General features: G+C 50.2%; 1 protein-coding gene across 2 annotated transcripts in view; it reads right to left on the reverse strand.

Moving 5' to 3' along the window:
• LOC142388331 (uncharacterized) overlaps positions 1–16,900 on the reverse strand; it is a 35,660-nt gene extending 18,760 nt beyond the window's left edge. For both annotated transcript variants that reach the window (XM_075473465.1, XM_075473456.1), the window contains exons 1-19: positions 15,797–16,900; positions 13,270–13,320; positions 12,650–12,858; positions 12,223–12,265; positions 11,993–12,118; positions 11,788–11,892; positions 10,929–11,147; positions 10,702–10,848; positions 10,356–10,589; positions 9,149–9,367; positions 8,773–8,919; positions 8,202–8,426; positions 7,437–7,583; positions 7,107–7,361; positions 6,291–6,395; positions 6,074–6,211; positions 3,491–3,598; positions 3,203–3,237; positions 728–3,092 (exon numbers count right to left, since the gene is read on the reverse strand). In XM_075473465.1, the coding sequence (XP_075329580.1) occupies positions 728–3,092; positions 3,203–3,237; positions 3,491–3,598; positions 6,074–6,211; positions 6,291–6,395; positions 7,107–7,361; positions 7,437–7,583; positions 8,202–8,426; positions 8,773–8,919; positions 9,149–9,367; positions 10,356–10,589; positions 10,702–10,848; positions 10,929–11,147; positions 11,788–11,892; positions 11,993–12,118; positions 12,223–12,265; positions 12,650–12,858; positions 13,270–13,320; positions 15,797–16,585 (5,667 nt within the window). In that variant the 5' untranslated portion in view covers positions 16,586–16,900. The remainder of the gene's footprint in view (positions 1–727; positions 3,093–3,202; positions 3,238–3,490; positions 3,599–6,073; positions 6,212–6,290; positions 6,396–7,106; positions 7,362–7,436; positions 7,584–8,201; positions 8,427–8,772; positions 8,920–9,148; positions 9,368–10,355; positions 10,590–10,701; positions 10,849–10,928; positions 11,148–11,787; positions 11,893–11,992; positions 12,119–12,222; positions 12,266–12,649; positions 12,859–13,269; positions 13,321–15,796) is intronic.
• Between the last annotated feature and the right edge of the window lie 6,134 nt (positions 16,901–23,034).

Below are 23,034 nucleotides of genomic sequence, written 5' to 3' on the forward strand. Positions count from 1 at the left end.
TGTACACACCACTAGTTTGAACCCGCATACACGCACATCACTAATACATAGCCCTATTTTGGGGTCTCTTTGTTTCTATTAACATGCTTATTGCTTTTGTATTTGTACCATTTCTTTTGTTACTAACAGTGTTCTTGTTTGTAATGCTTGTCTTTGATTTTAATTTCTTTGCTCCACCTAGCCTGTCTATTTGGACACCAGATGGAAATTAGCATTTGTGCTAAAATCTGTCACATTTACATGTATGTACACTATGTATATGTTCATTAATGTGCAATGTCCTGAAAAAAAAAAAAAAAAAAAAAAAAGCCTTCTAAGGCATTACATTTAGATGAAATCATGAGAGACAGAGCCTGACTGGCTCAGAGCCAGAGGCTGGTGGTACTACCCCCAGTTCACCTCTACCTCCAGCTTCTCCTTTCACCAGAGCAGGAAGAGTTAAATTACCCAGGCCAGGATAGACCAATGTGGACCTCACTGTTGTTGGGTTGGTGAGGTCATGACTCGTGTTACTTCTAAACTAAACAAAGTTGATGCTGATCGACCGGTTTGTTGTCCTTTTTCTCCAAATGAGAATCGATAAGGGAACCGACAAAGAACCGAATCGTTAAGCAGAATCGAAAATGGAATTGGAATCGTAAAAATCTTATCAATTCCCATCCCTACTTCGGTACCTTCTCCTCTGCAGAATAAGAGCTTACAGTTGAAGTTAAACCACTGATCTCACCTTCTCCTTCTGCTTGGCTTTTATGTCGTCGTCCGTCTCTACCGGGCTGAACTGGCCGGTGGCCGACGGCGCCTCTGCTGGTAAACTGAACTGGACCGATTTAACGGGCTTCACCGGCGGCTGCCCGCTCAGAGACTTCACCGTCTCGATCACCTTCAAGCATCGGGCCACCGTTGTGGAGATGGCCGACTTGTCGCCGCTCGCTGGACTCGAGGTTGTTGGTGTTAACGAGGGCAAAGCTGATGGGGAAGGCTGCGGGGGGCTGGAGGAGCAGGTGGGCGGAGCCGGATCCAGCTGTCCAATGAAAGGCAGGACTGTGTGAGTGGGGGGAGGGGCAAAGGGAGGCGGTCCAGGAAGCCGGCGGGGTGGGGGTCCGGGGGGCGGTCCCGGAGGAGGCTGCAGAGCACGCCGGGGAGGAGGTCCGGGGGGCGGTCCCGGTGGAGGTCCGAGTCTCTGTGGAGTAGAAGAAGTAGAAGAAGAAGCACTGATGGTGTCCGAGGTCTGAGTTTGGGAGATCAGAGCGGTGATGCCGAGCGGCCAGTTGAGCGGTGCGGGTGGATGTTGGTAGTGGGTGGGCGGAGGCACTGGGGGGGGTTTGGGAGAAGATGTGCCCCCCATCGTCTTGGTGAGGCTCTGCAGCTGCTGGGCTTTCTTCAATGCCTCCAACTCCTGCTGGTCCAGGAAGTCTTCGTACTCCAACGCGGCAGCTTTCTGTCGGCTGATCGGCTCCAGGCTGGAAGATCTGATGGGGGAGGGAGAGCTGATGCAATCCAGCTCGACAGAACCGGTTCTGCCGGCCCGGAACTCTTCCCTCGCGGAAGGAAAAGTCTCTCTTTCGGTGGACGAGGACTTCGGGCTGTAGATCTTCTCCTGAGCTCGGCTGGCCAGTTTGGACACTTCTCCTGAACTCAGCTTCAGGCCGATGGTCCGGAGCAGGTTCTGGATCTTCTCGTAAGGTTCTTCCTTTAGTTCCTCGGTGGTTCTCTCCACTGAGGATCGTTTGGGGCTCGGCTGCTTCTCCTCTTTGAGGGCTATGCTGCTGCTCAGCGGCTCCTGGGCCAGTCCCACGATCCGAGAAAAGCCCTTACCGTCCTGAAGCGCCAGCTCGTGAGGCAGAAGGTCATCAGTAACATGAGCCGGCTCCGATTTCGTTTCGGCATCCACCTTTTTGTTGAGCATGTCGAGGAAGCGGTCCAGGGGGGGTTTCTCGGCTGGAGGAGACTGGCGTGGCATTGTGACTTTCCTTTTGGGAGAGGGGCTTCTTGGAGGGGAATCTATGGGGGAAGGAGGTCTGAAGGCGGGTTGGGAGGAGGAAGCAGTGGCTGTGTGTGTCAGAGGAGGCGAAGAAGAGGCAGCAGGAACCGGGCCGGACTGGGGAGGCGGGGAGGAGCCGTGGGGTTCTGGGGACTGGCTTTGTTTGACAGGGGCGTAAGGATCGGGCGGGCGGTCAGCGAACGCCGGGTCATAGTAACGGTCGTCGTACGGTTCGTCATAAACATCGTAACGATCAGTGTAACGACGGCTGGTGGAAGCCGGGCCGCCGTATAGATGCTCTCCATAGAGACGACTTTCAAAAGGGCGGTCGGCGTACGGACGGTCGGCATAAGGCCGCTCGGCGTACGGGTGGCTCGCGTAGGGGTCGCCGTAGGGTTCGCCGTACCGCCGGGCGTGGTAGGGACCATACTGCCGGTCGTAATACGGATCGTCGTAAGGAGGAAGGAGATGATACTCGGGTTCTCCGGGTCGCTTCTTCAGGATGGACCGGACCGGCTTGTATTCGGCGAGCGGCATGGCGATCCTGCCGTGGTCGTAGTCTATGCAGGTCCTCTGTCCGGGCTCCAGTCCTCTGGGGTCTATGTCCACCAGCGCCTTCTTATAGGCGATCATCTCGTTCAGCTCCTCCAGCTCTCGCTTCTTCCTCGCCAGCTCGCTGTCCACGACGGCGCCGCCGCCGCCGCCGCCGCCGCCGCCTCGCCTGGTCGGAGGAGGGCTCGGTTCCCGCCTCCTCTTGCGACCGTCCTCGCGCTCCCTGCTGGTTTTGCTGCTCTTCTTGGCCCCGTCTTTGCTCCTCTCGCGGCTCCGGCTGCGACTCCGGCTGGAGCTCCGGCTGCGACTCTTCGAGCGGCTCTTGGAGCGCCTGTGCGACCTCTCTCGGCTTCGCCTGAACTTGGCGCTCCGGCGCTCTGAGCTGGAGCTGCGTCTCCTCTTCATGATGCGTCCAAACTGGTCTCTGGGCGGACTCCTGCTCTTACTCCGGCTTCGACTCCGACTCCTGCTACGACCGTATTTACGCCGAGGGACGCCGTAATCCTTCCTCAGATTCTTCACCACCGCCTTCAGCTTGTCAGACTCTAGTTTTTCCTTCCTGGATTGTCAGACGTCGAACAGTTTTTCAGTCAGTTTCGATACAAACATGAATTAATTTGTTAATTAAACGCACGCTTTCACACCGAAATAACTGAATTTACAACTCACTCATCTTCTGGTGGTTTCGTCAGCTTGATGGTCATCTGTCAAACAAGAAAAAGACATTTGTTACAACAATAAGGACCTTTATTCACACCCTAAGAGTAACAGAAATTTACTGGTTCAGGTCACAAGAACAAGTTAAAGGGATGGTTGAGAGAATCCTCCTGTGACCCGATGCTGTAGCATAACTACGTTAGCTTTAGCATTAGCATTAAGGTTAGCGTTAAACAAACCCCGCAGCTCGGCGTTCTGCCCACAGTGTGACCAAACAAACCAACGTCCAGTCGTTCTCACCTTTCCTTTGTTTGCGCCGACGCCGCCGAGTTTCCGAACGGGGAGGAAGACTTTCTCAGTGAAGCGTTTGATCCTGATGGCCTGGGTCCCCCCTTCGGCCATTTCATGCTTTGAGAAACAACAGAAACGTATTTCAGAAATATGACGACTGACCTCGTATTTTCATCCAGACAGACTTTAAATTATCTGCATTACTGAGTTCATCGCCTCAACAAAACAAACTCTCACACTTCAAACACACGTCAATGATTTTACCTCCATTTTGAAGTTGGTAAACTTAGATGTTGATCAAAGGTTTGAACCCTAACTCATTGATTTTCCATCATTTTAATCAGTGAACCTTGGTGGAGGTGTGGACTAGTCAGGTGACTTGGACTTGAGTCAGACTTGTTGTTCTCAGCTAGTCTTTCTGAACGGTTCCCTCGGACCTGGGCTGTGTTCGAAACCGCCTACTTCTCCTACTTCTCCTACTTCTCCTACTTCTCCTACTACTCCTTCTAACTTTAACTTTTTTAAGTTCCCAGATGCATACTAGATCCTCCTAAATGTTGGGTATGCATCATGAGGTTACTACTCATACTCAAACTACCCAAGATGCAACGTAACGTGACGTCGCCGATCGTCATTTCCTGTCTAAACGGCAGTTTCAAGCTAGCTACAACGAGGGTAGGTTCACTTCCTGTTTTCAAAACAAAAGCACCAATTGTATGGTAATGGCTTTCCCTATGATAAAAGGCAACGGGTATTTTATTTTGTGAAAATAACAGGAAGTGTGTTGCTAACTGCGGCTAGCTTTAGTAGCGCCGAATTCATGGGAACAAAATTGTAAACAGCCGGTATTTTGTCAGGTTTTCAACACGTTGGGGATCTAAACGACTACTTTCTCTCCTGAAAATGTTTCAAATGTTGCTAAAGTTTACAGAGTTTAGAGCTTAAGAGAAATCAGCTTCAGGCCGGCTGATTTCGGCTCGGGCAGGAGCGCAATGCATTGTGGGTAAACGCTCTGCATGCTGTCTGATCGATGAGTATGCAGTATGTAGTATGTAGTATGTAGTATGCAGTATGCAGTATGTAGTATGCAGTATGCAGTATGCAGTATGTAGTATGCAGTATGCAGTATGCAGTATGCAGTATGTAGTATGCAGTATGTAGTATGTAGGATGCAGTATGCAGTATGTAGGATGCAGTATGCAGTATGTAGTATGCAGTTTCGAACACAGCCCTAGTTCCCTAGGACCTGGCTCTCAGGACCTGGTTCCCTAGGACCTGATTCCCTCGGGCCTGGTTCTCTGGACCTGGTTCTCAGGACCTAGTTCCCTAGGACCTGGTTCCCTCGGACCTGGTTCTCAGGACCTAGTTCCCTAGGACCTGGTTCCCTCAGACCTGGTTCTCAGGACCTGGTTCCCTCGGACCTGGCTCTCAGGACCTGGTTCCCTCGGACCTGGTTCTCAGTAGTGTTGCACCGATACCGTTACCAGTATTGGGCGGGGCCCTGATCGGCACTAAAATGGTGGTATCGGCGAGTACCAACAAATAGGGCACCGATACCATTTCCGATACTTGTATGACACTTGAACGTCTCCCGACACTCGCTACACTGTGTTGTGATCACTGTGCAGCAATTGCTATTGGCCTGCTCCAGACCAATGAGAACGGGCCAATAGCCGCTCTTAACCAATGCCGGGGCAGCTTTTTCTATGTGTGAGGAGCAAGACGTCTGGCGACAGGCACTCTGTCAGCTGGGGAGGGTGCCGTTCGCAGTCATCTAGAGCTGCCGGCGACGAAGACAGCTAGCCAGGGGGAGTTTGTAGCGCGAGTGAGGAGGGGGGGCTGGGTGCTTCCTGTAGTCAAAACAGGGTCCACGATAGAGAGTGCTGGGCCGCCATCGCTCCCTGTGCGGTCGTGACAGCGCACTACCAGCCGACAGCCAGTTACCGTCTTCGCCGTCCAGCAAAGCCCCGGGGAGTTGGACGGCGGCACAAGCTCAGACCCCGGGGGAGGGTCTTATATATATATATATATATATATATATATATATATATATTATATATATATATTATATATATATATATATATATTATAGACCTGGCTCTCAGGACCTGGTTCCCTCGGACCTGGCTCTCAGGACCTGGTTCTCAGGACCTGGTTCCCTCGGACCTGGCTCTCAGGACCTGGCTCTCAGGACCTGGTTCCCTCGGACCTGGCTCTCAGGACCTGGTTCTCAGGACCTGGTTCCCTAAGACCTGGATCTCAGGACCTGGCTCTCAGGACCTGGTTCCCTAAGACCTGGCTCTCAGGACTTGGTTCTCAGGACCTGGTTCCCTAAGACCTGGATCTCAGGACCTGGCTCTCAGGACCTGGTTCCCTAAGACCTGGCTCTCAGGACCTGGTTCCCTCGGACCTGGTTCTCAGGACCTGGTTCCCTCGGACCTGGCTCTCAGGACCTGGTTCCCTAAGACCTGGCTCTCAGGACCTGGCTCTCAGGACCTGGTTCTCAGGACCTGGTTCCCTAAGACCTGGATCTCAGGACCTGGCTCTCAGGACCTGGTTCCCTAGGACCTGGTTCTCAGGACGAGGACTCACCGGCACAACGCTGAACTCCACCTTCTCGTTCAGCTCCAGCTTCTTCTTCTCGATCACCTCGGACATGTGGAAGAAGAGCTGAGGGTTCTGGGAGCACTTGATGAGCCCAAAGGCGTCCGAGAACTCGATCACGATGCCCTGGTTATAGAAACGGGATCAGAGACAGTTGGGATCCTCAGAGGTTTGGACTGAGATCAATCAGAACTTAAAGTCTTACGTGTCGACGTTGCTCTGTGGACTCTTCAAAGGAGTCGGGGAGGATTTCCAGGTAAGTTGCTCGTTCCTCTTTGGTCTCCCGATTGGTGGCGATGTTGAAACGGACCTTCAAGGACAAACAAATCTTTAAGTTTAAAGCTGGTGTTCAGAGTTTAAAGTTCAGAGTTTAAAGAGCAGAGTTTAAAGAGCAGAGTTTAAAGAGCAGAGTTTAAAGATCAGAGTTTAAAGTTCAGAGTTTAAAGTTCAGAGTTTAAAGAGCAGAGTTTAAAGCGCAGAGTTTAAAGATCAGAGTTTAAAGATCAGAGTTTAAAGTTCAGAGTTTAAAGAGCAGAGTTTAAAGATCAGAGTTTAAAGATCAGAGTTTAAAGCTCAGAGTTTAAAGATCAGAGTTTAAAGTTCAGAGTTTAAAGAGCAGAGTTTAAAGAGCAGAGTTTAAAGATCAGAGTTTAAAGTTCAGAGTTTAAAGATCAGAGTTTAAAGCTCAGAGTTTAAAGTTCAGAGTTTAAAGTTCAGAGTTTAAAGATCAGAGTTTAAAGTTCAGAGTTTAAAGATCAGAGTTTAAAGATCAGAGTTTAAAGTTCAGAGTTTAAAGATCAGAGTTTAAAGCTCAGAGTTTAAAGCTCAGAGTTTAAAGTTCAGAGTTTAAAGATCAGAGTTTAAAGTTCAGAGTTTAAAGATCAGAGTTTAAAGCTCAGAGTTTAAAGCTCAGAGTTTAAAGTTCAGAGTTTAAAGATCAGAGTTTAAAGTTCAGAGTTTAAAGATCAGAGTTTAAAGATCAGAGTTTAAAGCCGTTGATGATACGTTCCTGAGGTCTCACCTTGTCTCCATCCAGCATGGTGGCCGTGGTCAGCAGGTCTCTGCGGCCGAAGGGAAGCTGCTTCTGCTCGCCGTCGACGGTCATCACCAGCCGACCCATCTCTGGGTCTTTAGCTCCGCCTCCAGCATTAGCTCCGCCTCCAGCTTCAGCTTCAGCCTGCTGATCCGGCACAAACTCTCCATCCTCCTCCTCCTTTTTGACCTCCTTTGCTCCCTCCATCTCCTTCGTCTCATCTTCATCCATTTTTATTTTTATCTGCAAGAAAAAAATCTTTAAAGCGATTTCATTTTGAATTCTTCTGGAAACCCTAAAGACAAACTTTATTTGTACCTGTCCGATGGCCACCTGCCCCTCCTCCTTCTTCACCTCCTTAAGGGGCTTCCTGCACATGGCTTTCAGGATGGTGCCTTCAAATCGCTCTTTGCTGACGTCGTCCATCGAGTCGGGGACGCTGAACTTGAAGCCGAGCGGCGTCCACTGCAGGAGGTTAGAGAGACTTTACTGACCTGAACAACTAAATCTGAACTAAAGCTAACATACAGCTCCAACTAAATCTGAACTAAAGCTAACCTACAGCTCCAACTAAATCTGAACTAAAGCTAACCTACAGCTCCAACTAAATCTGAACTAAAGCTAACCTACAGCTCCAACTAAATCTGAACTAAAGCTAACCTACAGCTCCAACTAAATCTGAACTAAAGCTAACCTACAGCTCCAACTAAATCTGAACTGAAGCTAACCTACAGCTCCAACTAAATCTGAACTGAAGCTAACCTAAAGCTCCAACTAAATCTGAACTAAAGCTAACCTACAGCTCCAACTAAATCTGAACTAAAGCTAACCTACAGCTCCAACTAAATCTGAACTAAAGCTAACCTACAGCTCCAACTAAATCTGAACTAAAGCTAACCTACAGCTCCAACTAAATCTGAACTAAAGCTAACCTACAGCTCCAACTAAATCTGAACTAAAGCTAACCTACAGCTCCAACTAAATCTGAACTAAAGCTAACCTACAGCTCCACATAAACCTCAAACACCAGTCAAACGAGTCTGTGACACGTTGTCATGTGGTCACGTGGTCACATGACCTAACCTTGTCCTTGGCAGCTGCCAGCGCCGCCGCCACCTCCTCCTTCTTCTTCCTCTCGGCCTCGTCCTCCTCCCTGCGCCTCCTCTCCTCCTCCTGTCGTATCCTCTCCTCCTCCTCTTTCTTCTTCTTCTTCTCTTCCTCCTCCCGTTTCTTCTGCTCCTGCAGGATTCTGTCCTCGCTCTTCTTCTTCATCCTCCTCAGCCTGATGGCCCTTTTGTTGGATTTCACCTGCAGAGACACAACCACGGTTCAGATGGTTCAGACGGGTCAGACGTGTCCTCGGGTCAGACCCGACCCTACCCGACCTTACTCGACCGGACCCTACCCGACAGGACCCTACCCGATCCACCCGACCAGACCGGACCCTACCCGAGTTGACCCTACCCGACCCTACCTGACCCGATCCACCCAACCCGACTCTACCCGACCCTACCCTAACCCTACCCGATCCACCCGACCGGACCCTAACCGACTGAACCCTACCCGACTGAACCTCCCCTACCCGACCTGAACCTCCCCGACCCGATCCACCCGACCATACCCTGCCCGACTCTACCCGACCCGGCGGACTCACCAGGGTCATGGTGAACTCCACCTCTTTGTTGACGTCGTCGGCGTTGAACTCTGCGTCGCTGAAGTTCTCACCGATGTCGAAGGGAATGTCTCCGTGCTCCTCAGACTTAATGACGCCCTCGTCGGCGCCCAGCGAGGTGATGATGCCCTGAGACGAGAGACGCACCTGAGAGGCAGTTTCTCCCAGAACCCCGACAGGTTATCACCACCGTTACATTCAGTTTGTGGGCTGAGGTATCAGCCCTGCGAGCCTCCTCAGAGCAGGTTTGCTTTTCCTGGTTCTGACCCACATGCTTCCTGTTTAAAAACAGCCGCCTGCAGGTGGAAAAGCAGACCTGCTCTGAGATCAGCTGCAGCACTCGGTCGCTAACGGTTACCAGCTCTCGGGTCTCCTTGGTGTAGCTGAAAGTGAACGGGATTTTGGGCTTGATGTTGGCTGCTCGCCGCCTCCTGGTCAGCATGTCCACCAGCAGGTTGATCAGCACGTGGTCGTTCTTCAGCAGCGTGACGCCGCAGTCCCGGTGGTCGAACGTCACGTTGGTCTTGATGGGGCCGATGTTGGCGTGGATCTGGCCCGGATAACCCGGCATGCCGGGCTGGATGGGGGAGGGAAGGACAGTTAGAGGGCGGCGTGACTTCTCTGCCGCCACCTTACGTTCAAAAGCAAACAAAATACTGAACAGTGTGTCCATTGTTAAGGCCAGTTAGCTTAGCACGATAGCACAACATCAATGCCACAGCATCTCAGCAGAAAGCAGCCTGTTCATATATCGAGTCCACTTAGCGGAACAAACACAAGGGAATATTTCACGTTAGCATTTGAATGGAAATCAGTCGGCTTGTTAGCTGAGAGGGAACAGAGAACAGAAAGACGCTAGCCGAGAACAGAAAGACGCTAGCCGAGAACAGAAAGACGCTAGCCGAGAACAGAAAGACGCTAGCCGAGAACAGAAGGAAGCTAACCGAGAACAGAAGGACGCTAGCAGAGAAGTTTGTCCTTGGGCTCTATGATGGGCTCGCCTTGGGCTCTATGATGGGCTCGCCTTGGGCTCTATGATGGGCTCGCCTTGGGCTCTATGATGGGCTCGCCTTGGGCTCTATGATGGGCTCGCCTTGGGCTCTATGATGGGCTCGCCTTGGGCTCTATGATGGGCTCGCCTTGGGCTCTATGATGGGCTCGCCTTGGGCTCTGCCTTGGGCTCTATGATGGGCTCGCCTTGGGCTCTATGATGGGCTCGCCTTGGGCTCTATGATGGGCTCGCCTTGGGCTCTATGATGGGCTCGCCTTGGGCTCTATGATGGGCTCGCCTTGGGCTCTATGATGGGCTCGCCTTGGGCTCTATGATGGGCTCGCCTTGGGCTCTATGATGGGCTCGCCTTGGGCTCTATGATGGGCTCGCCTTGGGCTCTATGATGGGCTCGCCTTGGGCTCTATGATGGGCTCGCCTTGGGCTCTATGATGGGCTCGCCTTGGGCTCTATGATGGGATCACCTTGGGCTCTATGATGGGCTCACCTTGGGCTCTATGATGGGCTCACCTTGGGCTCTATGATGGGCTCACCTTGGGCTCTATGATGGGCTTACCTTGGGCTCTATGATGGGCTGGCTGACGATGCCCTCGTACAGCTCCGAGTCCAGAACCATGTTGGGCCCCAGCTCCAGCTTGTCGGCGGACTTCTTCCAGAACGCGTAGGACGAGCCGTCGTCACCGCTATCAGACTCCGCCCCGTCGAGGGCGGAGCCTGTGGTGGTGCAGAGCGTCAGGAGGAGGGGCTCCTTCACCCGCTGGATCCTGATGGCGCGTTTTCCTGCTCGCAGCTGCGAGGCAACCGCAGGAAGAGAAGAAGAAGAAGATGATGATTCATTTGTCTGAGCGGCTCTTTGGACCAACAGAACTAGACAAGTGGAACCCATCCTGGCTGGTCCTCACCTTGATGACGTGGAACTCCACCTCCTCGTTGGTGTCCTCGGCGGTGAACTCCACGTCGCTGAGGTTCTCCTTGATGTCGAAGGGCAGCTCGCCGTGCTCGTCAGACCTGATGACCCCCTCGCCGTCCTTCAGGCTGATGATGGTGCCCTGTGACGGAGACAGAGAGTCAGAGTTTCATCCCGATCCTGACCCGGCCCACCGGGAATCAGGTGCAGGGCGGTCCGGACCTTCTCCCGGATCTCGTTGGTGTGGCTGAAGGTGGCGGGGATCTTCAGCTTGATGTTGGTGGCTCGCCGCTTCTCCGTGACGATGTCGGTCAGCAGGTTGATGAGCACCTGGTCGTTCTTCAGCAGCGTCACCGCGCAGTCCTTCCTGTCGAAGGGCAGGTTGGTCCGCACCGGGCCGATGGTCACGTACACCTGACCCGGGTACTGCCGCTCGCCGGGCTGCAGAACCAGAGACGCATGTTAGGATGCTGCAAACTGGGACCACCGGGTCGGACTCGGTCCAAACCGGGACCACCGGGTGTAGGGATGGGAATCGAAAACCGGTTCTTGTTGAGAACCGTTCCCAGTGTTTCAATTCCTTGGAATCCTTTTGGCGATTTTGCAAACGATTCCCTTATCGATTCCAGTGGGCGCGAATGACGTCACCACGCAACGTTGCGCAACTGCTGTTAGTAACGGTTAAGGTTAAATGAATGCCTTCTCAGGCATTACATTTAGATGAAATCATGAGAGACAGAGCCTGACTGGCTCAGAGCCAGAGGCTGGTGGTGCTACCCCCAGTTCACCTCTACCTCCAGCTTCTCCTTTCACCAGAGCAGGAAGAGTTAAATTACCCAGGCCATGATAGACCAATGTGGACCTCACCGTTGTTGGGTTTGTAAGGTCATGACTCGTGTTACTTCTAAACTAAACAAAGTTGATGCTAATCGACCGGTTTGTTGTCCTTTTTCTCCAAATGAGAATCGATAAGGGAACCGACAAAGAACCGAATCGTTAAGCAGAATCGAAAATGGAATTGGAATCGTAAAAATCGTATCAATTCCCATCCCTAACCGGGTCGGACCCGGTCCAAACTGACCTGAGGCTCCACAATGGGCTGGCTGACCACAGCCTCGTAGATCTCCAGGTCCACGTTCTCGGTTCCACCCGGAGCTACTTTGACGTCCGTGGCAACAGCTCGTTCCTGTTCCACCAACACACAGAAGAACCCAAAGTGAAGGCAGAGCAGAGACTCGGTGAAGACCGGTCCAGAGGCAGAACCAGCAGAAACCAGCAGAACCCACCTTCTCCTTACAGGCGGTGAAGTGGACCCGGACCCCCGGAGTCATGGCTTTGGGGTTCCCGAAGAAGACCTCGAAGCTGAAGGTGAACTTCTCCAGGTCCTCCCGCTCGATGTAGCCGAAGGTTGGCTGAGGGCCGGAGAGACAGAATCAGAACCGAAGACTCAGAGACAAAAGGGTTCTGCGAGGTGGAAACGGATCAGAACCGTTTCCTGTCAGGAAGAAGAACTCACCCCGATGAAGGAGATGATCCCAGTGGACCTGCCAGGGGGGGGCCTGAGGACACAGAACCAGGGGTCACATGGGGGACAAACGGAACCAGGGGGACAGACAGAACCAGGGGGACAAACGGAACCAGGGGGACAGACAGAACCAGGGGGACAAACGGAACCAGGGGGACAGACGGAACCAGGGGGACAGACGGAACCAGGGGGACAAACGGAACCAGGGGGACAGACAGAACCAGGGGGACAGACAGAACCAGGGGGACAGACAGAACCAGGGGGACAAACAGAACCAGGGGGACAGACAGAACCAGGGGGACAAACAGAACCAGGGGGACAGACGGAACCAGGGGGACAGACAGAACCAGGGGGACAAACAGAACCAGGGGGACAGACAGAACCAGGGGGACAGACAGAACCAGGGGGACAGACTTACTTTTCGAAGGTGCGTTTTCCCAGCAGCCCCAGAGCTTTCGCCATCTTGTTGGCGTCATATTTCGGCTTGGGTTGCGGGATGGGTGCCGGGGGGGCGGGGGGTGGGGTGGGGTCAGGGGTCGGTGCCGGGGTCACGGCAGGCGCCTCGGGGGCTTTTTTGGTCTCAGCTGAAGTGGACTCACCAGACGGAGCAGAAATCAGAGCTTTGATCTGAAACACAGAGAAACCGGCGGGTCAGCCGGCGTCCTCTGAGGCCCGAGAACGATAAGATCAATAAGATCAATAAGGTCAATAAGGTTGGATCAACCCAGAGCTGAGAAACGGCGCCACTTTTTCTGGGTCATGTGACGCATCTAAAGCACGCACAGAGGACATGATTAATCAGTCCGTTAACAAACAGAATGATCACATGATACAAAGGAGAAAATATCCACCAATCAGAGTGTAAACTGAAGGGATGATGTCATCAAAAGGCAGCACACCTCAACACCTCCAGTTTCTGAGGCAGAATTAAGATCCACTGTGTGATATTCAGTGGTCCTGAATCTGTGATCAGGTCCAGATAATCAGATCACTTTCGCTCTAACATGTTCACCGACTCCGGCTCGAGTCTGTACTCACCCACTCGGGCTGATCTGGTGGCGGGTTCGGCATCGGTTCCTCCAGAACCGGCTGAACACAAAAAGAGAAATTTGTTTAGTCATCGAGAATCAAACAGACCGGAAACCAGCAGCAGATTCACACTGTAGAAATAATAAGTTCTATAAGATCAATAAGCCCAATATAAGATCAATAAGTTCTATAAGATCAAAAAGTCCAATATAAGATCAATAAGTTCTATAAGATCAATAAGCCCTATTTAAGATCAATAAGTTCTATAAGATCAATAAGCCCAATATAAGATCAATAAGTTCTATAAGATCAATAAGCCCAACATAATATCAATAAGCCCAACATAAGATCAATAAGTTCTATAAGATCAATAAGTCCAATTTAAGATCAATAAGTTCTATAAGATCAAAAAGTCCAATATAAGATCAATAAGTTCTATAAGATCAAAAAGTCCAATATAAGATCAATAAGTTCTATAAGATCAATAAGCCCAATATAAGATCAATAAGTTCTATAAGATCAAAAAGTCCAATATAAGATCAATAAGTTCTATAAGATCAAAAAGTCCAATATAAGATCAATAAGTTCTATAAGATCAATAAGCCCAATATAAGATCAGTAAGTTCTATAAGATCAATAAGTCCAATATAAGATCAATAAGTTCTATAAGATCAAAAAGTCCAATATAAGATCAATAAGTTCTATAAGATCAATAAGCCCAATATAAGATCAGTAAGTTCTATAAGATCAATAAGTCCAATATAAGATCAATAAGTTCTATAAGATCAAAAAGTCCAATATAAGATCAATAAGTTCTATAAGATCAAAAAGTCCAATATAAGATCAATAAGTTCTATAAGATCAAAAAGTCCAATATAAGATCAATAAGTTCTATAAGATCAATAAGTCCTATAAGATCAAAAAGTCCAATATAAGATCAATAAGTTCTATAAGATCAAAAAGTCCAATATAAGATCAATAAGTTCTATAAGATCAAAAAGTCCAATATAAGATCAATAAGTTCTATAAGATCAATAAGTCCAATATAAGATCAATAAGTTCTATAAGATCAAAAAGTCCAATATAAGATCAATAAGTTCTATAAGATCAATAAGCCCAATATAAGATCAATAAGTTCTATAAGATCAAAAAGTCCAATATAAGATCAATAAGTTCTATAAGATCAAAAAGTCCAATATAAGATCAATAAGTTCTATAAGATCAAAAAGTCCAATATAAGATCAATAAGTTCTATAAGATCAATAAGTCCTATAAGATCAAAAAGTCCAATATAAGATCAATAAGTTCTATAAGATCAAAAAGTCCAATATAAGATCAATAAGTTCTATAAGATCAAAAAGTCCAATATAAGATCAATAAGTTCTATAAGATCAATAAGTCCAATATAAGATCAATAAGTTCTATAAGATCAAAAAGTCCAATATAAGATCAATAAGTTCTATAAGATCAATAAGCCCAATATAAGATCAATAAGTTCTATAAGATCAATAAGTCCAATATAAGATCAATAAGTTCTATAAGATCAATAAGCCCAACATAATATCAATAAGCCCAACATAAGATCAATAAGTTCTATAAGATCAATAAGTCCAATTTAAGATCAATAAGTTCTATAAGATCAAAAAGCCCAATATAAGATCAATAAGTTCTATAAGATCAATAAGCCCAATATAAGATCAATAAGTTCTATAAGATCAATAAGTCCAATATAAGATCAATAAGTTCTATAAGATCAATAAGTCCAATATAAGATCAATAAGCCCAATATAATATCAATAAGTTCTATAAGATCAATAAGTCCAATATAAGATCAATAAGTTCTATAAGATCAATAAGCCCAATATAAGATCAATAAGTTCTATAAGATCAATAAGTCCAATTTAAGATCAATAAGTTCTATAAGATCAAAAAGCCCAATATAAGATCAATAAGTTCTATAAGATCAATAAGCCCAATATAAGATCAATAAGTTCTATAAGATCAATAAGTCCAATATAAGATCAATAAGTTCTATAAGATCAATAAGTTCTATAAGATCAATAAGTTCTATAAGATCAATAAGCCCAACATAAGATCAATAAGTCCAATATAAGATCAATAAGTTCTATAAGATCAATAAGCCCAACATAAGATCAATAAGTCCAATATAAGATCAATAAGTTCTATAAGATCAATAAGTCCAATATAAGATCAATAAGCCCAATATAATATCAATAAGTTCTATAAGATCAATAAGCCCAACATAAGATCAATAAGTTCTATAAGATCAATAAGCCCAATATAAGATCAATAAGTTCTATAAGATCAATAAGCCCAATATAAGATCAATAAGTTCTATAAGATCAATAAGCCCTATTTAAGATCAATAAGTTCTATAAGATCAATAAGCCCAATATAAGATCAATAAGCCCAATATAAGATCAATAAGTTCTATATAAGATCAATAGCTGATCAATAATGTCAGCTGACCCTCATATCTGACAGCAGGTCGTCTGAATAAAACGGACCGGCTCACCTCGGCGGTCCAGCTGGGGGGGGGGAAGCCCGGGAACCCGAAGGCTGGAGGCGGGACCACCGGGGCTGCAGGGTCCGGAGGGGGGCCCCCGGCTGGGGGGGCTGGGGCCACGCTGGTGGGCAGCACAGGTGGGACTACAGGGGGCAACGGGCCAGGTGGAACCGGCTCGGGTCCCCACGGCTCCGTCGGCCCCCCGGGGACCCAGTCCGGGGGTCTGGGTCTCCACTCGGGGTGACGAGCCCAGTCCGGAGGGGGGATCCAGTCCTCGGGAGGGGGGCCCCAGCCTGGGCCCGGGGGTCTTCTTGGATCCCAGTCGGGATGGAGGGGCCCCCTGAGGTCCCAGTCAGCAGGGAGGGGACCTCTGGGGTCCCAGTCCGGAGGAAGGGGGCCTCTGGGGTCCCAGTCCAGATAAGGGGGGCCTCTGGGGTCCCAGTCAGGAGGTGGAGGCCCTCTCGTACCCCATCCTTCAGGGGGGGGTGGCCCCCAGCCTCCAGGCGGCGGAGGGCCCCATTCCTCAGGTGGAGGGCCCCAGCCTCCCGGTGGAGAAGGGCCCCAGCCCCCAGGTGGAGGAGGGCCCCAGCCTCTCGGTGGAGAAGGGCCCCAGCCCCCAGGTGGAGGAGGGCCCCAGCCCCCAGGCGGAGGAGGGCCCCAGCCCCCAGGAGGAGGAGGGCCCCAGCCCTCAGGAGGAGGAGGGCCCCAGCCCGGAGGTCCCAGTTCGAATGGAGGTCCGTCATCCCCGGGAGGACCCATGGGAGGTCTGCCCCGCATCGGCCCGTCTCCCAGGCCCATGTCCTCAGCAGAGCGGGGCTACAGCGCTCCTGACGCCGGCAGCGAGCCCTGAAGGTGTCGCTGTAGCTAGCAGCTAAGTTAGCAGCTAGGTTAGCCGGCTAACCAACGAACGGCGCTAGCTTCGGAGTGAAACTCATCCGTTAACTCGACACTTCTGCGACTTCCAGCGAATAAACTTCTCTACCACTCGGTGTGCGGCTTTAACTGAAACATCTACCGGGAAAGGCTCTTCACTTTAACCAGCTTTGGGTCTCGGTTCCGCCGCTGAAGCGCCGCTAAACGGTCTGTTGTGTCGTTTCACGTCTTCTTCTTCAGGTTGACTTCTGCAGACTGCAGGCAGCTGCTGCCCCCTGCCGGCCGGATGGTTAACTGCAGGTAATCTCAGATCAATGAAACAACCCACATGAACACTTCTGTGAATCACCTAAAATCACTTGAAAATACCGCAGGTTACGTTGTAAATGAGCCTCAGTGAATTGGGTAGAAACTGTTATTCTCCACCTGAATGAAGACTTCAGTTAACAGAATTAAAATCTCTCCATTTATTTAGTTTTAGTTCATTAATATAAATATTACTGTGTCTGATTTGGTGCAACAATAAAGAGCAGCAGAGAAAAAGAGTTAAATCAGATGAAGTTTGTATAAATAATAAATATATTATTTACATTTATTTGAAAAATGTGAATCAGCTACACATTTTTATTCAGAAACAAACATCTTCTCTTAATATTTGTTTTTATTTACGGTAAACAACACAATAATAAGATTTAAATCCATTTTTAATCATATTAAACAGTCTTTTTCTCTGATCTGAGGGAGATTATTTTGTGCTTTTTACATCATCAGAGCAGCTATAGTTGGTTTGTTCATAATGGTCTGATCCATCTGATTCTTATTGGGACATGAACTGGATCGGTGTCGGTTCTGTATCCGGTTCCTCCACACGGCAGGATCGGTGTCGGTTCTGTATCCGGTTCCTCCACACGGCAGGATCGGTGTCGGTTCTGTATCTGGTTCTGTATCTGGTTCTGTATCTGGTTCTGTATCCGGTTCCTCCACACAGCGGAACGGAACACGCAGAACTGGGTTTTATTTAAAATTTCTTTAACTATATAACATTTTTACGTGACTTATCTGAGCCTTTGAATATCCTTCAGCCACTTATCACACCCAAAAATCTGTTTTAAACCATTTGATCAGCATTTTGCCTAATTTATTGATCATTATTGACCATTTATTGATTCTTTTAAAGTGTCCCCCTGGTTCCGTTGCATGCAGAAGTGGAACGCGGCCCTCATTAAAGCCCAGAACTGCGAGGATCATTTTATTTGATGTCTCAGGGACTTCAGCACCAAGCTGTGCTTTGGAGAGATGAGCCTGAGCCAACAAGGGTGGAGCGGTACCTGCCACCCTGGATCCAACAAGGGTGGAGCGGCACCTGCCACCCTGGATCCAACAAGGGTGGAGCGGCACCTGCCACCCTGGATCCAACAAGGGTGAACCGGTACCTGCCACCCTGGATCCAACAAGGGTGGAGCGGCACCTGCCACCCTGGATCCAACAAGGGAGAACCGGTACCTGCCACCCTGGATCCAACAAGGGTGGAGCGGTACCTGCCACCCTGAATCCAACAAGGGTGAACCGGTACCTGCCACCCTGGAGCCAACAAGGGTGGAACGGTACCTGCCACCCTGAATCCAACAAGGGTGGATCGGTACCTGCCACCCTGGATCCAACAAGGGTGGAGCGGCACCTGCCACCCTGGAGCCAACAAGGGAGAACCGGTACCTGCCACCCTGGATCCAACAAGGGTGAACCGGTACCTGCCACCCTGGATCCAACAAGGGAGAACCGGTACCTGCCACCCTGGATCCAACAAGGGTGGAACGGTACCTGCCACCCTGGATCCAACAAGGGTGGAGCGGTACCTGCCACCCTGGATCCAACGAGGGAGAACCGGTACCTGCCACCCTGGATCCAAAAAGGGTGGAGCGGCACCTGCCACCCTGGATCCAACAAGGGTGGAGCGGTACCTGCCACCCTGGATCCAACAAGGGTGGAGCGGCACCTGCCACCCTGGAGCCAACAAGGGTGGAGCGGTACTTGCCACCCTGTATCCAACAAGGGTGGAGCGGCACTTGCCACCCTGGATCCAACAAGGGAGAACCGGTACCTGCCACCCTGGATCCAACAAGGGTGAACCAGTACTTGCCACCCTGTATCCAACAAGGGTGGAGCGGCACTTGCCACCCTGGATCCAACAAGGGAGAACCGGTACCTGCCACCCTGGATCCAACAAGGGGGAACCGGTACCTGCCACCCTGGATCCAACAAGGGGGAACCGGTACCTGCCACCCTGGATCCAACAAGGGTGGAGCGGCACCTGCCACCCTGGAGCCAACAAGGGAGAACCGGTACCTGCCACCCTGGATCCAACAAGGGTGAACCGGTACCTGCCACCCTGGATCCAACAAGGGGGAACCGGTACCTGCCACCCTGGATCCAACAAGGGGGAACCGGTACCTGCCACCCTGGATCCAACAAGGGTGGAGCGGCACCTGCCACCCTGGATCCAACAAGGGGGAACCGGTACCTGCCACCCTGGATCCAACAAGGGGGAACCGGTACCTGCCACCCTGGATCCAACAAGGGGGAACCGGTACCTGCCACCCTGTATCCAACAAGAGTGGATCGGTACCTGACACCCTGGATCCAACAAGGGTGAACCAGTACTTGCCACCCTGTATCCAACAAGGGTGGAGCGGCACTTGCCACCCTGGATCCAACAAGGGAGAACCGGTACCTGCCACCCTGGATCCAACAAGGGGGAACCGGTACCTGCCACCCTGGATCCAACAAGGGGGAACCGGTACCTGCCACCCTGGATCCAACAAGGGTGGAGCGGCACCTGCCACCCTGGAGCCAACAAGGGAGAACCGGTACCTGCCACCCTGGATCCAACAAGGGTGAACCGGTACCTGCCACCCTGGATCCAACAAGGGGGAACCGGTACCTGCCACCCTGGATCCAACAAGGGGGAACCGGTACCTGCCACCCTGGATCCAACAAGGGTGGAGCGGCACCTGCCACCCTGGATCCAACAAGGGGGAACCGGTACCTGCCACCCTGGATCCAACAAGGGGGAACCGGTACCTGCCACCCTGGATCCAACAAGGGGGAACCGGTACCTGCCACCCTGGATCCAACAAGAGTGGATCGGTACCTGACACCCTGGATCCAACAAGGGTGGAGCGGTACCTGCCACCCTGGATCCAACAAGGGTGGAGCGGTACCTGACACCCTGGATCCAATAAGGGTGGAGCGGTACCTGCCACCCTGGATCCAACAAGGGTGGAGCGGTACCTGCCACCCTGGATCCAACAAGGGTGAACCGGTACCTGCCACCCTGGATCCAACAAGGGTGGAACGGTACCTGCCACCCTGGATCCAACAAGGGTGGAGCGGTACCTGCCACCCTGGATCCAACGAGGGAGAACCGGTACCTGCCACCCTGGATCCAAAAAGAGTGGAGCAGTACCTGCCACCCTGGATCCAACGAGGGGGAACCGGTACCTGCCACCCTGGATCCAACAAGGGTGAAGCGGCACCTGCCACCCTGGATCCAACAAGGGTGGAGCGGTACCTGCCACCCTGGAGCCAACAAGGGTGGAGCGGTACCTGCCACCCTGGATCCAACAAGGGTGGAACGGTACCTGCCACCCTGGATCCAACAAGGGTGGAGCGGTACCTGCCACCCTGGATCCAACGAGGGGGAACCGGTACCTGCCACCCTGGATCCAACAAGAGTGAAGCGGCACCTGCCACCCTGGATCCAACAAGGGTGGAGCGGTACCTGCCACCCTGGAGCCAACAAGGGTGGAGCAGTACCTGCCACCCTGGATCCAACAAGGGTGGAGCGGTACCTGCCACCCTGGATCCAACAAGGGTGGAGCGGTACCCGACACCCTGGATCCAACAAGGGTGGAGCGGCACCCGCCACCCTGGATCCAACAAGGGTGGAGCGGTACCTGCCACCCTGGATCCAACAAGGGTGGAACGGTACCTGCCACCCTGGATCCAACAAGGGTGGAGCGGTACCTGCCACCCTGGATCCAACGAGGGAGAACCGGTACCTGCCACCCTGGATCCAAAAAGGGTGGAGCAGTACCTGCCACCCTGGATCCAACGAGGGGGAACCGGTACCTGCCACCCTGGATCCAACAAGGGTGAAGCGGTACCTGCCACCCTGGATCCAACAAGGGTGGAGCGGCACCTGCCACCCTGGATCCAACAAGGGTGAATCGGCACCTGCCACCCTGGATCCAACAAGGGTGGAGCGGTACCTGTCACCCTGGGTCAGTTCTGACTCCTTTCTTCTTCACCTTCTCCACCAGCATCGTCTCAGGTGAGGACAACGCAGGAGCCTCTCTTTACATATTGGACGAATTCAAGAATGATGGATCTGGTCGGCTGGTCTCTCAACGCAATTGATCAAATTTTCTCTAATGCAAAGTTGGGGGAAGGAGAACCCTCATGCCCTGGCGGGACATTCTTAGGTGGATACTCTATGGACCCCTGGGGGAAGTGGAGGATTGTGTGTTTGTCTATGTTGTCAGTCGAGGATGTTGAAGATATATATACACATTTGGATTTATGATTACTGATTTCCTGCTGTTTGGAGTTGGAGGATACCTGGCATGTCAAGAAATTAAGAGAACGTGGGCAGCGTTTGAGGGGGTCAGCAGAGCAATTAAAGCTGCAGTCTGCAACTCTTTTTCAAGCATAATGCCTGGAACTGTCTGGGGATTCTGAAAGTAGTACATTAAATACCCCAATACAAAAAAAAAAAGAGTTCTCTAGGTCCCCTATATGTCCCGCTAGGTCCCTCCAAAGCCAGCAGGTTTGTTTACAAAATTGCAGACCGGACCGGTAAAAGGTAACCAATCAGGTTACGAGCTGGGCTATGCTGCCTGTCAATCACCGATTGTGCACGCGCGATACAAGGTAGGCTCGTCCCCATGCTTATTTATCTGGACTATTGAACTTCATTACGGGCTAGTCTACTTACTGTGTCTTCCATGATCGCAAATGACAGGTGAGTTGATGAATGAGGAGTCGTGTAGGCGCATCTGGCGTGCACGTAGACGTGCACGAGTTCTCATGTGTTTTGAAGGGGCGGGACAGGAAGTTGAATAACTTTTTATTTTTCGGTTAAAAAATAAGCATTTCTTGCATTTTGCGACTACGGAGGTCACCGTTTTCAACTTCAAGCGTTCTGATAGATCATGTAAACTCTTAAAATGCCAAAAAGTAGGACTTTACGTATGACAACAACAAATCTTGCAGACTGCAGCTTTAACACTCGGACTGAGATGCTACGTGAGCAGGAAGCTGGATGCGACCCTTACACAGGTTCGCAGGCTGGATGAGGTTCCTGGACTCAGAAGAGAAATGGATTAAATCTGGGAGAAAGTTGATCGCTCGGACCGGGCAGAAAGGTCCTGGATTTGGCTTTACATCCCACAATTTGGCTGTTTGGATTCGCCATTGAGACCCTCCAGCAAAGACTTCAGTGCAGGCGGAAAAATTAAGAGTCTGCCTGACCTAAACAACTTTTGTTATCTCAATCTGGCTCCCCTGTGCTGGCCTTGGCTGCCAGCTGCAAAATTGTTTCTCCAAGTTGTTATGTAAACAGACGCTCTGCCCCATGTGCTCCCTCCCCTTCCTGAGGACTCCTGTGGAAACTGTTTAGGCTGGCTGATAAACTTTCCATCGCATTATCAAGGACAATGGCCTCTGAGACAGTGCTTCATGGACTTACTTGCACAGTCACACCTCCTCACCAGTCCCAATGCTTCATGTTGTGTGTATGTTTTTCTTTTTGTGCTGAGGTTTTTTTTGCAATCTCAAACTGTATCCTGGTAAGGGTAAAGTGTGAAATATGATTTTTTTTCTCCTCCTCTCACCTAATGTGGTTCCTTTTTTCCATCTGGCAGCGCTCATCACTGAGCTGCATGGCCGCGGTCACCCGTCTCCCTTTGTTTTTGTTTTTATGTCGTCTGTCTAGATGGGTCGTACTGGAACTGCTTGTAATTTCCCCCTCGGGGCTTAATAAAGTATTTTGAATTGAATTGTCCCTGTAATCACCTCCACAAGTGAAACTGGAAACATCAGTTTAAACTGATGTTTCCAGTTTAAAACATTTAAAACAGCTTTCCCATAGGCAAATTGTTTTTGAATTGGCTCTATATGAACGAATTGGATTATTTTATGAATAAATGATTACAATTAATTGAATTCAAATTGGCTTGAATTGGACTTTATTATCTAAGTGCCTTGAGATGACATTTGTTGTATTTGGCGCTATATAAATAAAAATGAATTGAATTGAGTTGAATTGATGTTTAATGGATGGCGTGTTGATGCAGGACGCCAGTCAGCCGGCAGCG

This window comes from Odontesthes bonariensis, chromosome 2 (assembly GCF_027942865.1).
Source record: "Odontesthes bonariensis isolate fOdoBon6 chromosome 2, fOdoBon6.hap1, whole genome shotgun sequence".
Lineage (NCBI taxonomy): Eukaryota > Metazoa > Chordata > Actinopteri > Atheriniformes > Atherinopsidae > Odontesthes > Odontesthes bonariensis.